The 13959-nt window shown below is 50.1% G+C and overlaps 1 protein-coding gene across 1 annotated transcript in view; it reads right to left on the bottom strand.

Moving 5' to 3' along the window:
* CEP20 (centrosomal protein 20) overlaps positions 1–13959 on the bottom strand; it is a 75774-nt gene that overhangs the window by 38605 nt on the left and 23210 nt on the right. The window contains exon 2 of the mRNA XM_040356918.1: positions 7319–7516. Within this exon, the coding sequence (XP_040212852.1) occupies positions 7319–7516 (198 nt within the window). The remainder of the gene's footprint in view (positions 1–7318; positions 7517–13959) is intronic.

Below are 13959 nucleotides of genomic sequence, written 5' to 3'. Positions count from 1 at the left end.
GAACTGTTAACGCACACGGGGTCCCTCTCTAACCTAAACCCCCGCAAATCACTTAAAACACCTGAGGAACCTTGCCAGAGTGCCCCAGCGCAGCCACACTGCAATTTTCAGCCCCCAATTCAAAAGTTTATTTTCTTAAAGAGACAGCGCACCTTAAATCAAAATGGACAAAAAGGACCTTGCACAGTTCCCCAGTGATGAAACAGAGCTAATGCAGCCTGATACTGATCACCAAGAAGTACAGGAAGCAGAACCCACACTTCCAGCAGACCAAGTCGTGCGACCAAGACGCTCCCTCAAACCGACAATAAAGGTCAGGGAAAACTATCAAACCACAAAAGATGAGTTATGCGATAACCTGGAAGAGCTATGGGAGCGAGTTTCCTCCCTCATGTCAGGACTTAAATCCTCTGGTGATACCTCAAGCTTACAAGTTGGCATCAGGCGGCTGAACACAGCTCATGAAGGATACAAGAGACTGTTCACAAGGTATATAACCTTTCTAAAAAACGTTAATAATGATGAAGCCCTTTCAGAACTGAGCAAGGCAGAATCTATAGACATTCAAAGAGACACCATGGTGCTGCTTGCTAAAGATAAAGCGGAACTCCGCATCTCCCATTTGCAAGAAACTAGATCACACAGATCAAATTCATCCAAACATTCCTCTCGGTCATACAGATCATCGTGCTCAAGAAGCTCAACCCTAAGCGACAGACTACTAGAGGCCCGCATAAACGCAGAGCAATCCAAAGCCAGACGTTCCTTCACTGAAAAAGAAGCTCTGGCAAAAGCAGAAGCAGAGGCCAAGAGGGCAGACGCAGAAGCAGAGGCCAAGAGGGCAGACGCAGAGGCAGAGGCCAAGAGGGCAGAAGCAGAGGCCAAGAGGGCAGACGCAGAAGCAGAGGCCAAGAGGGCAGAAGCAGAAGCAGAGGCTCGAATAAAGATTCTTGAATCAGAGATGGAAGAGGAAGTTGCATTAGCTAAAGTAAGACTACTTGAGCAAGCATTAAGCCAAGGTCTTGATCCAGTCTGCTCGCTACCACAGGAGGTAGAAGATTCAGCTTACCGCACCAGCGACTATGTGCTGAAACAATTATCTGCATTACCCCCAGTATGCAGTACCATCCAAGCTGACAACGCCGAAACCTCAAAGTCATGTCCACCTACAGTGCCAGTGTCACTTACAGCACCCGAGAAATCTGATGGTGTTCACCCAGATGTGCCTTCTCAAGGACAGTTATTACGAAACTACAAAAAGGGCCATCAGGCGTTTCCTGGCCTACCTCAACAGCTCAAGCAGCAGTCCTCACGATCTACAGAGACTAGATCACAGCTCAATCCTGCAGCAGCATCATTCTACCTGGATGCATCTCACCCTTTCACGCCGCAAAGCCTACACGCCCCGGCGGCACCACAGGTTGTCGTGGCAACAAGCAGTGAGAAATCAGATATGTCTGAGTTGGCCAGGATTATGGCGAGCAGAGAGCTAATTAACACAAGTCTCTCAAAATTTGATGACCGTGCAGAGAGCTATAGAGCTTGGAAGGCAACTTTCAAGGCCACCATTGCCAACCTCAAACTAGACGCAGAGAAGGAGCTCAACCTCATGATCTCATGGCTGGGTCCAAGCTCCACAAATCGCATCAAGAGCCTCAGAACTGTCTATGTGGGACAAGCAGAAGCAGGTCTCGCTGCCGCCTGGCAGAGACTCGAACGTACCTTTGGCAGTGCAGAAGCTATAGAGAAGGCCCTATTTAAGAGATTGCAGAACATTCCAAAGATCAATCTTAAGGACGTCCATAAGCTTCAGGATTTGAGTGACCTGCTCATGGAACTAGAGCTTGCCAAAAGAGACCCTCGTCTGATCGGGCTATGCTACCTGGATACAGCCCATGGAGTGAACCCAATTGTCGTGAAATTACCATACAGTCTGCAAGAAAAGTGGGCGGCATCAGTCTCAAGGTACAAAAGGGTGCATGACATCACCTTTCCCCCATTTATTCATTTCTGCAGATTCATTGAAGAACAGTCCCAGATGAGGAATGACCCCAGCCTCGATTTCCTGGAGTTCAACACTACAGCTCCAGCGACACCATCACCAAGGTATGAGAGTGCCATGCATAAACACAGAGACTTTAAGAGCAGCGTGAGTGTTAGAAAGACTAACCTACCATCTTATGCAGCACCCACGGGTAAACAGTACAATACCTCATCAGGAGACAAGTCCTTCAATCGTGAATGTCCCATTCATAAAAAACCACACTCACTGAACAAATGCAGAGGGTTTAGATCCAAACCCATACAGGAGCGCAAGAAGTTCCTCAGCGAGCTTGGGGTATGTTTCAGATGCTGCGCTTCATTGGAGCACATGGCTAAGGACTGTAAATCCATCATCAAGTGTGAGGAGTGTCATAGTGAAAGACATGCCTCGGCTATGCACCCAGTTCCACTGCACAGAGACTCACCAGCTGCCGTCGCCACCAGTCCCGCTCCAAGTCATGGCGGGGAGCCCCAGAACCACGCTAACGCAGCCGCCGCTGTTTCCTGCTCATGTTTGGAAGTATGTGGCGAGGGCCAGGGTGAGAAATGTTGTGCCCGAATATGCCTAATCAAGGTCTATCCAGAGGGACTACCAGAAAAGGCAGTAAAAATGTATGCCATCATCGATGACCAAAGCAACCGGTCCCTAGCAGGACCTAAATTCTTTGAAGCCTTCGGGATAAAGGGACCATCAGAACCCTACATCTTAAACACCTGCTCAGGCCGCATTGAGACTAGCGGCAGGAGGGCGCAAGGATTCATTGCTTCCCCCATCAGTGGGAATACAGAAATACCCCTACCAACACTGATTGAATGCGATCAAATACCCAACCATAGGGATGAGATTCCTACCCCAGAAGCTGCGTTTCACCAACCGCACCTAAGGCATCTAGCCAACGTTATCCCACCTATGGACAACAATGCTGAGATTCTACTCCTGCTTGGCAGAGACAATCTAAGGGTGCACAAGGTGCGCCAACAGTGTAATGGTCCTGACTACGCACCATATGCCCAGAGGCTGGACCTGGGATGGGTAGTCATAGGAAACGTATGCCTGGATCAACCAGAAATCGACTCCTTCAAAACGTACGTGCGTGGAGACGGACGCACAACTTGCATTAAGCCGTGTCCTCATCACTACGAAGTGAAAGAGAAGTCTCCAGACCTCGTACAACCACCTGACATAATTTCTCCCCTCTTTGCTGACGACTTGGGGAGATCAGTCTTTCGCACAACCAAGGATGACGATAAGGTAGCCTTACCAGTAGAAGACAGAGAGTTCTTTAAAGATGAAACCAATCACTGCGTTTCTCCATTACCCTACGGAACCACCAGGGTAAGACTCCCAGACAATCAGGAGCAAGCGCTATCCAGTTCTAACTTTCTTCAGCGTACCATGAACACCAAGCTTGAGACGAGAGAACACATTGTCGTACCATCCGAACTTAATCCAGCAGATCACGCCACCAGGCCTACGTCTGTGGGTTCCTTTGCTAAATCTACTTGGCTTACAGGCCCAGAGTTTCTGCTAGGACGGGCAGACAAATGTGAACAGGAAGTTTACAGCATCCAGGATCCGGATAATGATCCAGAAATCCGCGCCGAAGTTAGCACATTAGTCACTGAAACAAAGCAGACCTCCAGGCTTGACTGTCATCGTTTTGAACATTTCTCCAGTTGGATGAGACTCGTCAGAACCATTGCAAGGTTAGTGCACATCGCCAGATGTTATCACAACACTCAAGAAGATAAAGATTGTCACGGTTGGCACATCTGTCATAAACCATTCTCTGCTGAGGACATTTCTCATAGCGAGTCTCTCATAATACGTCATGTCCAGCAGCAGGAATTTAACGTAGAATGGAAGTGCTTGAACAACAGACAGCAGATTCCTATAAAAAGACCTCTTGCTAACTTAAATCCAATTATGGACACTTTTGGCCTGCTCAGAGTTGGTGGTCGTTTGAATCAAGCCCACCTAGGAGTTGCGGAGCAAAATCCTGTCATTATTCCCAGCAAACATCATATCACCACGTTGCTGATCCGACATTACCACAAAAAGACTGAACACCAGGGCAGACAAATCACTGAGGGCAAGTTAAGGTCTGCGGGTCTTTGGATTATAGGTATGAAGAAACGTGTAGCCCAACTACTGCATGACTGTGTGCACTGTCGTAAAGCCAGAGGAAAACAGCTACACCAACAAATGGCCGACTTGCCCGCGGATAGACTATGCACAGAGCCGCCCTTCACCTACACTGGCCTAGACGTCTTTGGACCATGGATGGTGTCCGCACGTAGAACCCGTGGTGGTCACGCAAACAGTAAACGTTGGGCCGTGCTATTTACTTGCATGAGTGTGCGAGCCGTTCATATAGAGGTGATAGAATCTATGGACACATCCAGCCTCATTAATGCCTTAAGACGGTTCTTCGCCATCAGAGGACCAGTGAAACAGTTGAGGTCAGACCAGGGAAGTAACTTCATCGGCGTCTGTAGAGAACTGAACATCGACACTAAGCCTATCCAAGATCAGTTGGCGGAGAAAGGTTGCACCTGGATTTTTAATCCTCCTCATAGTTCCCACATGGGGGGTTCCTGGGAGAGAATGATCGGGATCTCACGCAACATCTTAAATTCTATGTTGATGGATGTAAACTCTTCAAGACTTACGCACGAGACTCTCGTCACTCTTCTCGCTGAAGTTTCAGCTATCATCAATTCAAGACCCCTTGTGCCAGTATCTATGGATCCTGAAACACCAGCCATACTGTCTCCGGCTATTCTACTTACCCAAAAAACGGACAATATGCTCACGCCTAGTGGAGAATTTACCCATGGGAATATCTACCAAAAACACTGGAAACGTGTACAACACCTGGCAGATTACTTCTGGAACAGATGGCGTAAAGAGTATCTCAATATTCTTCAAGGAAGGAGGAAATGGCAACATCAAAAACCAAACTTGAAAGAAGGAGACCTCGTATTGATGAAGGATCAACAAACCGAAAGGATCACCTGGCCTATGGGACTAATTACAAAGGTTCTTCCTAGCAAGGATGGCAAGGTCCGAAAGGTGGAGCTGAAGATCTTCAGGAAGGGTGAGCTTAAAACTTTTGCAAGGCCGATTAACGAACTCATTCTAATATTACCCATCGAGAACGTTCCTGAAGGATGAAAAAGGACTGAACTCGAACTTCACAGTTTTACCCGCTATGGGTCAGCCAACCCACTATGTCATGTTTATTGCATTTCACATGTTCTTTGTTACAGGTTGTATTATATTTTATGGACATTCGTCATAGTGAAATCTCCTTACGTAAATTTCAGACGGGGAGTGTGCTGTTCTCCTTATAGTTATTTGTACATTACATTATTAATCTTTATTTCTACATGTTTGTTTTCATGCATTTCTTTCACTGCTGCCATCTGCTGGCCAGAATTTGCATGCCACACGTCCCTGTTCTTGTTAGTAAAGTTTTTTCTAAATTGGAGGCGTGGACTCTTGCTGGGCAGGTCTCTTCACTGGGAGCAGCCATTTTCAGTATCTCCTCATGGCTGTGTGACTAGACACTCCACATTTTTGGGCTCGTGAGAAGGCATCAGTTTTTGACCACGCAGAAGTCAGCAGAAGTCAGCAGTAGTTAGCAGCAGCTCAGCAGCAGCTCTGCAGCCACAGCAGCTAGCCTCAGGACATATTCTAACAAGTCAGCATTGATACCACAACTACAGAACAGTATTGTATCACCGTTTGTTGTCTTATCTGGATTGAATAAACCCACGCTGATTTCATCTTCATGTCTGAGTCTGGATCCATCTAACCTGAACATCTGCCGGTCCTGTCTGCCCCACTGCTTGGATACGAAGGTAAGAAGTCACACAGCTATTATCAGTTATACCTTCATTCGCCTTCATGTGGGAACAGAACACCCCGCCCGCAGACCCCCACAACCACCGGGCAAGGGTTGTGGGGATGAGGCCCTTGTCCCCATCAACATGGGGACATCCTCCCCATGTTGAGGGCATGTGGCCTGGTGCGGTTCAGGAGAGGGGGGGGGGCCGCACTCTGTCCCCCCCTCTTTTCTGCGGCCGGCCAGGTCAACGTGCTCGGATAAGGGTCTGGTGTGGATTTTTAGGGGGACTCCACGCCAATTTTTTTTTAAATTTGGGGTGGAGTTCCCCTTAAAATCCACACCAGACCTGAAGGGCCTGGAATGGATATTTGCCGGGAACCGCACGTCTTTTTTTTTTTGGTTTTTACGGCGGGGTTCCCCTTAATATCCATTCCAGACCTGAAGGGCCTGGTAATTTAATTTGGGGGAACCCCTACACATTTTTTTTTTTGTTTTATGAATGAATCCCTTTAGAATTGTCAGAGCCGACAATTCATTATAGCCGCGTGTGAATTTTTAAATGACTTTTTTCCTTCTGAATGTCATTTTGTGCAGGGGCAGTTCTAAGTGCGGGAAAAATGCGCTATTTCACATGCTGACATTACACCCCCCCTAGGTACGAAATTTAAAGGAATATTTCACTTTTATTGTTTCACTTTAAGAATTATTAATTTCACTGCTCCCGAAAAAACGGCCGTTTTAAAAAATAAAAAAATCATTGATACATGTTCCCTGGGACAGGACTGAGGTCCCCAAACACTTTTTAGGACAAAACTAGCAGATTAGCCTTTAAAATGAACACTTTTGATTTCTCCCATAGACTTCTATAGGGAGTTCGGCGCGGCTTTACATATTACTTTCAATGCGCCGGCTGCTACGCTGGTTCATGCGCCCAATTAAGCCTCCACCCGGAGTACTAATCAACGCATGAACCAGCGCAGCGCACAGAGCATAGTACATCAGGCCCATAGTGTGTATAAACCCTGAATTAACAAAATGAGTGTAAAAATACTCTATTTTCCCCTTGAAGAATTTCTTACAAATTCCTATAATTAGCGCATCTAAACCTGCTAGTACATCCAACAATACCCTCCCCCAGACTAACAATGCTTCTGTCCAAAGGTGCCCCCTGTGCACCTTCTTTCAAAATGTAGGCCCCCTAATACAGGAGGTGTGTTACTGACTGGATCACCAGTTGATAACAGAGGGGGAAGCCCAGAAAAAAAGAAAACGGATGAGCCACCACATCCAATATAGCCTCAAGTTTTTTCCCATAAGCATTACCCTCTATTTTAACTTTCTCACTTGCAGCAATGACCTACCAGCAAACTGATAGGCCCACTCTATGTGCCTATATTGATACACCAAGCGAACAACCTTACCTGCAGTTAGGACCGATGAGGTGTATTTGTACTTGTTGAAATCCAAATATTCCCTGATCATTTCATTTATGAGAAGATTCTCATGTGACAACACTGGTCGTGGCTCACTCCGATCATCCAAAGCTGCAAAAACCTCAGCATGGATCTGCGCTTTAAGCTGTGCCAACACACCTCTCTTGTCCAATGTATCTGTGAGGACTATAGAAATAAACAGTAAAAAAAAACAGGTAGACTGGCATATGCAAATTTTATGTGAAATGTAAAATAATTGAAAAGTTATTTATATCAACTCTTTAAGGAAGGTCCAAGTATATCTAAATTAAGTGTCTACCCCAGAGCAGTTTACAAATCTAGGCCCGGAATCTCGTACAAGTTACGCCGACGTATCTCTGAGTCCGAGCCGTCGTATCTTGGCGCCTGATTCAAAGAATCAGATACGCCAGAATTTGTATAAAATACGACCAGCATAAGTCTCCTACGCCGTTGTATCTTAACCGCATATTTACGCTGGCCGCTAGGGGCGTGTACGCTGATTTACGCCTAGAAATATGTAAATTGGCTAGATACGCCAATTCACGAACGTACGCCCGGCCGACGCAGTACAGATACGCAGTTTACGTTAGGCTTTTTGCGGCGTAAAGTTACCCCCTGCTATATGAGGCGTACCAATGTTAAGTTTGGACGTCGGAATAGCGTAAAATTTTTCACGTTTTACGTCGTTTGCGTAAGTCGTTCGCGAATAGGGCTGTGCGTCATTTACATTCACGTCAAAGGCATTGGCTTCTTGCGGGTTAATTTGGAGCATGCGCACTGGGATACTTTCACGGACGGCGCATGCGCCGTTCGTAAAAAGCGTCATATACGTGGGGTCACATTAAAGCGGGAGTTCACCCATTTGTTAAAAAAAAAAAATTCTCCCCTTAGATTCCTGCTCGTTCGGTCTAGGGGAATCGGCTATTTGTATTAAAATATGAGCAGTACTTACCCGTTTTCGAGCTGCATCTTCTTCCGTCGCTTCCGGGTATGGGTCTTCGGGAGCGGGCGTTCCTTCTTGATTGACAGTCTTCCGAGAGGCTTCCGACGGTCGCATCCATCGCGTCACTCGTAGCCGAAAGAAGCCGAACGTCGGTGCGGCTCTATACTGCGCCTGCGCACCGACGTTCGGCTTCTTTCGGAAAATCGTGACGCGATGGATGCGACCGTCGGAAGCCTGTCAATCAAGAAGGAACGCCCATTCCCGCAGCCCATACCCGGAAGCGACGGAGAGGATGCATCTCGTAAACGGGTAAGTACTGCACATATTTTAAAACAAATAGCCGATTCCCCTAGAGAAAACGAGCAGGAATCTAAGGGGAAAAAGTGCCCTCTAAGGGTGAACCCCCCGCTTTAAATTTACATAACACACGCCCACATCTACCACATTTGAATTAGGCGGGCTTACGCCGGCCTATTTACGCTACGCCGACACAACTTTGGTTTGAGAATACGGCACTTGCCTGTCAAAGTTGCGGAGGCGTAACGTAAATAGGATACGTTACGCCTGCACAAAGATGCACGCTTCTACGTGAATCCGGGCCCTAGAGTCTAGACAGACTAGTGCAAGGGTAAGTGCACTTATTTTTTGCTCCCCTACCCTTACCTAACCTATCCCAACCCCCCAACGCTCTCCAAAGTCTGCATTGTGCCGTTTTCGAAGCGTATCTGGCCTCATAAGAAGGCTTCACATAAAACCATATACCCATTGCTGAAATACTGGTCATCAGACCCAAGGCATTATTTTATGCTCTGGGTCTGGAATTACAATAAAAGCTCCTCTATGAAAACAAAATCAGTTGCTTGTCCTGAATGTGTGGACAGAGTAACACTTTAAACATTCCTTCACACATACATTTTCACAAAACTCTAAGGGCCCTTTCACACGTACGGACAGTATGTCCGTATTTCATCCATCTGTTTTTGGATGAAATACGGACATACATGTATCCCTATGGCATAGCGGGTGTCAGCGGATGAACATCCATTGACACCCGATGTCATCGGTCCCCGCTATGGTCCGATTCTGCAGAGGGGGGAAAAAAAGGATTTTTGTACTCACTGTAAAATCCATTTCTCTGAGTTCATAGACGGACACAGCATCCTTTGACCTTAGGGTTATGTTCCTCCTACCAGGAGATTTTAGGCAGAATTCTTACAGCACCCAAGGTGTTAAAACTTTCCTTCATGCCGCTCCTCCCAGGGGGCGTGGCTCCCCCAGGCATAACCCACACCCTGCTTCAGCAGCTTCAGTTCGTAACAAGCAGTACAAACCAAGGAGGGGTGGGTGCTGTGTCCGTCTATGAACTCAGAGAAATGGATTTTACGGTGAGTACAAAAATCCTTTTTTCTCTTTCGTTCATAGACGGACACAGCATCCTTTGACCTTAGGGACGTCCCCAAGCAGTGTCAAAAAAACGAGGGGTGGGAAAAATAACACAGCAAACAACAGGTTACACCCCAAACAAAACCGGAGTTACTCAACGGAGGAACTCCAACCTTAAACTGCAGCCTGTAACACCCTGCGGCCGAATGAGGCATCAGAAGATGCACTCACATCCACCTTATAAAACTTTGAAAAAGTGTGGACCGACGACCAGGTCGCAGCCTTACACACCTGTAACACAGAGGCTTGGTGTCGGAAAGCCCAGGAGGCTCCAATCGCCCTGGTCGAATGCGCCGTGACCCGAAAGGGAGGCGCCCGCCCCTTCAGGGCGTAGGCCTGAAGCACAACCTGTCGGATCCACCTGGAAATGGTGGCCGACGAGACTGCCAGGCCCTTACTGGGACCGGACACAGACACGAACAGCGAGTCCGACTTCCGGAACGGAGCTGTCGCCGACAAGTAAACTCGAAGGGCCCGAACCACATCCAGAGAATGTAAAACGGCTTCCTTCGGGTTCTTCGGCTGAGGACATAATGATGGAACAACAATGTCCTCGTTAATGTGAAAGGCCGAAACGACCTTCGGAAGAAAAGAAGGTCGCGGGCGCAGCACCGCCTTATCCTGATGGATGACCAAGTAGGGGGCCTTGCAAGACAAGGCCGCCAGCTCAGACACTCGTCTGATAGAGGCAATAGCTACCAGAAAGACCACCTTCTGCGACAAAGTCAGCAAGGGGATCTCCCGAATGTCCTCAAAGGGGGCACGCTGTAGCGCCGAGAGGACCAAGTTCAAGTCCCAAGAAGGTAGCGGAGGGCGCACCGGGGGGGCCACATGCCGGACCCCCTGCACAAACGTGCGAACCAAAGAGTGCGCTGCCACGGGACGCTGAAAATAAACAGCCAGAGCAGAAATCTGACTCTTGATCGTGCTCAAGGCAAGAGCCTGGTCCACTCCCCGCTGTAGGAACAGCAGGATCCGGGACACCACGTAAGTACGGGGGTGCCACTTCATCTCCTCGTACATAGAGATGTATGCTTTCCATGTACGATGATACATTTTTCGAGAAGTGGACTTCCGTGCACGTATCATGGTAGAGATTACCGGGCCCGACAGGCCCCGGTCCTTCAGTACCTGGTTCTCAACAGCCACGCCGTTAAAGCCAGTGACCGTAAAGCAGGATGGAAGATCGGGCCCTGAGACAGGAGATCTTCCCTCAGAGGCAGGCGCCAGGGGGCGTCTGCCACCAGACGTACCAGGTCCGCGTACCAAGAGCGACGCGGCCAATCTGGGGCGATCAGGATCGTTGGAATCCCTTCGGCTTCCACCCTGCGCAGCAGGCGGGGTAGGAGCCTTAGAGGACTAACGCGTCTGACGCGTCTGCCCACGGGTCCCTTGACCTGGCCACAAACCGTGGTACCTTCCGATTGAGACGGGACGCCAGAAGGTCCACGTCTGGAGTGCCCCATTTTTGACACAGGATCTGAAAAACCTCCGGGTGGAGAGACCACTCCCCTTGATCCAGAGTCGTGCGACTTAGGAAGTCGGCTTGCCAATTCAGAACTCCCGGAATGTATACCGCTGACAGGGCCGGAACGGACCTTTCGGCCCACCGAAGTATGTGAGCGACCTCCGTCGCCGCGGCCGAGCTCCTTGTGCCGCCCTGATGATTGACGTACGCCACGGCCGTGGCGTTGTCGGACTGGATCCTGACAGGACGGCCCTGCAGCTCCAGGGACCACCTGACAAGGCACAGCTTGATCGCTCGGAGCTCCAGGATATTGATCGGCAGGCGGGACTCCTCCTGAGTCCAACGCCCCTGGGCTGACTGGGTGCCCCAGACGCCCCCCCAGCCGAAGAGGCTGGCATCCGTCGTGACCACTGTCCAGCGGCACGGAAGAAAAGACTTCCCGGACCGAAGAACCGGAGACGTCAGCCACCATGCCAGGGAAGACTTGGCCAGATGGCTCAACCGAATCTGGCGATCCAGAGAAGATAGGACCCTGTCCCATCGTGACAGAATCTCCTTCTGTAGTACCCTGGTGTGGAATTGGGCATACGGAACCGCCTCGAAGGAGGCCACCATCAGACCCAGAACCCGCATGCAGAAGCGAAGAGACGACCACTTCTGGGTCGACAACTGTCTCACTGCAGATTGCAGGGTCCGCAGTTTTTCCGATGGGAGGAACACTTTTGCCTCCCCCGAATCCAAAACCAGCCCCAGGTGTTCCAGCCTCTGGGACGGAACCAACACTGATTTTTTGAGATTCAGAAGCCAGCCGAACTCCTGCAGAGTCCGACACGTGATGGACACGTCCTCCTCTAACTCTGAGCTTGAAGAAGCTCTCAGGAGAAGGTCGTCCAGGTATCCCACGATAGCGATCCCTCGCTGCCTTAGCAAGGCCAGGATCGGGGCGAGCACCTTGGTGAACACCCGTGGTGCCGACGCCAGCCCGAACGGGAGGGCCACGAATTGATAGTGGTCCTCCCCGATCGCAAAACGCAGATACCTTTGGTGGCTTGTGCAAACGGGGACATGCCGGTATGCGTCCATGATGTCCAAGGACGCCATGAAGTCCCCCTGGTGGAGGGCCGCTATGATAGAACGGACCGACTCCATCCTGAATCGCTGCACCTTGACAAAGGAGTTGAGGGCCTTTAGGTCCAGGACAGGGCGAACCCCTCCCTTCTTGGGAACCACGAACAGATTGGAGTAGAACCCCCGAAACCGTTCCAGCGAGGGAACTGGCACAACCACCCCTCTGTCCAGAAGATCCTGGACAGCCCCGGACAGGGCTAGCCGACGATCCGGAGGAAGCTGGAGGTTGGATGGAAAAAATCTGTTTGGGGGACAAGAGAGGAACTCTATCTTGTACCCCGAGGCGACCACCTCGCAAACCCAACGGTCGGTCAGAAGAGAGTTCCACCGATCCGCGAAGTCGTGAAGCCGTCCCCCCACCCGAGACCCGGGCGGGGGCAGACCTTCATGCGGAAGCAGGCTTTTCCGCAGGCTTGTTTGGTTTGTTAAACCAGGGGCGCTTACGCCCGGCAGCAGGGGCTTTTGCCCCCTGCGGACCTTTTCCAGCCGCGCTGGGCGCACGAAAAAACCGCTTAGGGGTAGTAAAAGTAGGACCTTGCTTGCGGCGAGGTTCCTTACCCTTCCCCGACTGAGGGAGCAAGGTGCTCTTGCCTCCAGTGGCATCCTTAATGATGTCATCCAGGGATGCCCCAAAGAGCCGTCCGCCCTTAAAGGGCAAATCCACCAAGGCCTTTTTCGAGGACTGGTCAGCCGACCAGCACTTCAGCCATATAAGGCGGCGCAGAACCACTGCGTAGACAGAAGCCCTGGAAAGCAAAGGAATCGAATCCATAGCCGCCTCACAGAGAAACTTCTGACCCTGAATCAACTGCTCAGCCAGGTCCCTAGAGGACTCGGAAGCACCCTGGACCTCCAGATCCTGCAGCAGGAGCTTCGCCCTTTCAGTTAGCGTCTGAGCAACCAGGGCGCCGGCCAGAGCCGGCCTTACCGCCGAACCCACCACCGAGAACAGGGAGCGGGCCACGGCCTCCACTCTCCTATCAGCGGGGTCCTTGAAAGCAGGAGCCCCCTCCACAGGCAACGTAGTAGCCTTACTCAGTCTGGACACAGGAGGGTCCACCGACGGAGGAGTGACCCACTTTTTTAAAAAGTCCTCCTCCAGGGGGTAACGGGTAGCAAAGCTTTTAGGAACAGTAAAAGCCTTTTGCGGTGTATCCCATTCCTTATACAACAAATTGTCCAAATAAGGAACACAAGGGAATACCTTAGCGGTACGCGGTGGTTTGCGGAATCCAAAAGGGACTGACACCGCTGGTGTCTCCGCCACATCCTCTAAATGAAGAGTCTCACGTACCGCAGTTATAAGAGCTCCAACAAATTCCTTGTCAGCAGACTCCGCAGCAGAGTCATCCTCGCTGTCCATGTGGGTTAAGCCCGCATCCTCTGACATGACAGAACCAGAAGCAGCAACAGCGTTATCAGATTCTGCGTCAGAGATATCCCCAGAAACAGCCTCCGGGGGGGGGGGGGCGCTTTTTACCCCCCAACCGAGCACTGGCAGCTTCAAACCTGGTGAGAAAAGACTCCAGGACAGCCGACACCGATTCAACAGATGTGGCAAGGGGAGGGGCGCTAAGGGTTAATTCCGGCATTGTGAGGAATGAGGGGCCTGATTCAGGCTCCATA

Source organism: Rana temporaria, chromosome 6 (assembly GCF_905171775.1).
Source record: "Rana temporaria chromosome 6, aRanTem1.1, whole genome shotgun sequence".
NCBI classification, from domain to species: domain Eukaryota; kingdom Metazoa; phylum Chordata; class Amphibia; order Anura; family Ranidae; genus Rana; species Rana temporaria.
Note: the sequence above shows the minus strand (reverse complement) of the source record. Positions and strands in the feature narration are given on the sequence as shown.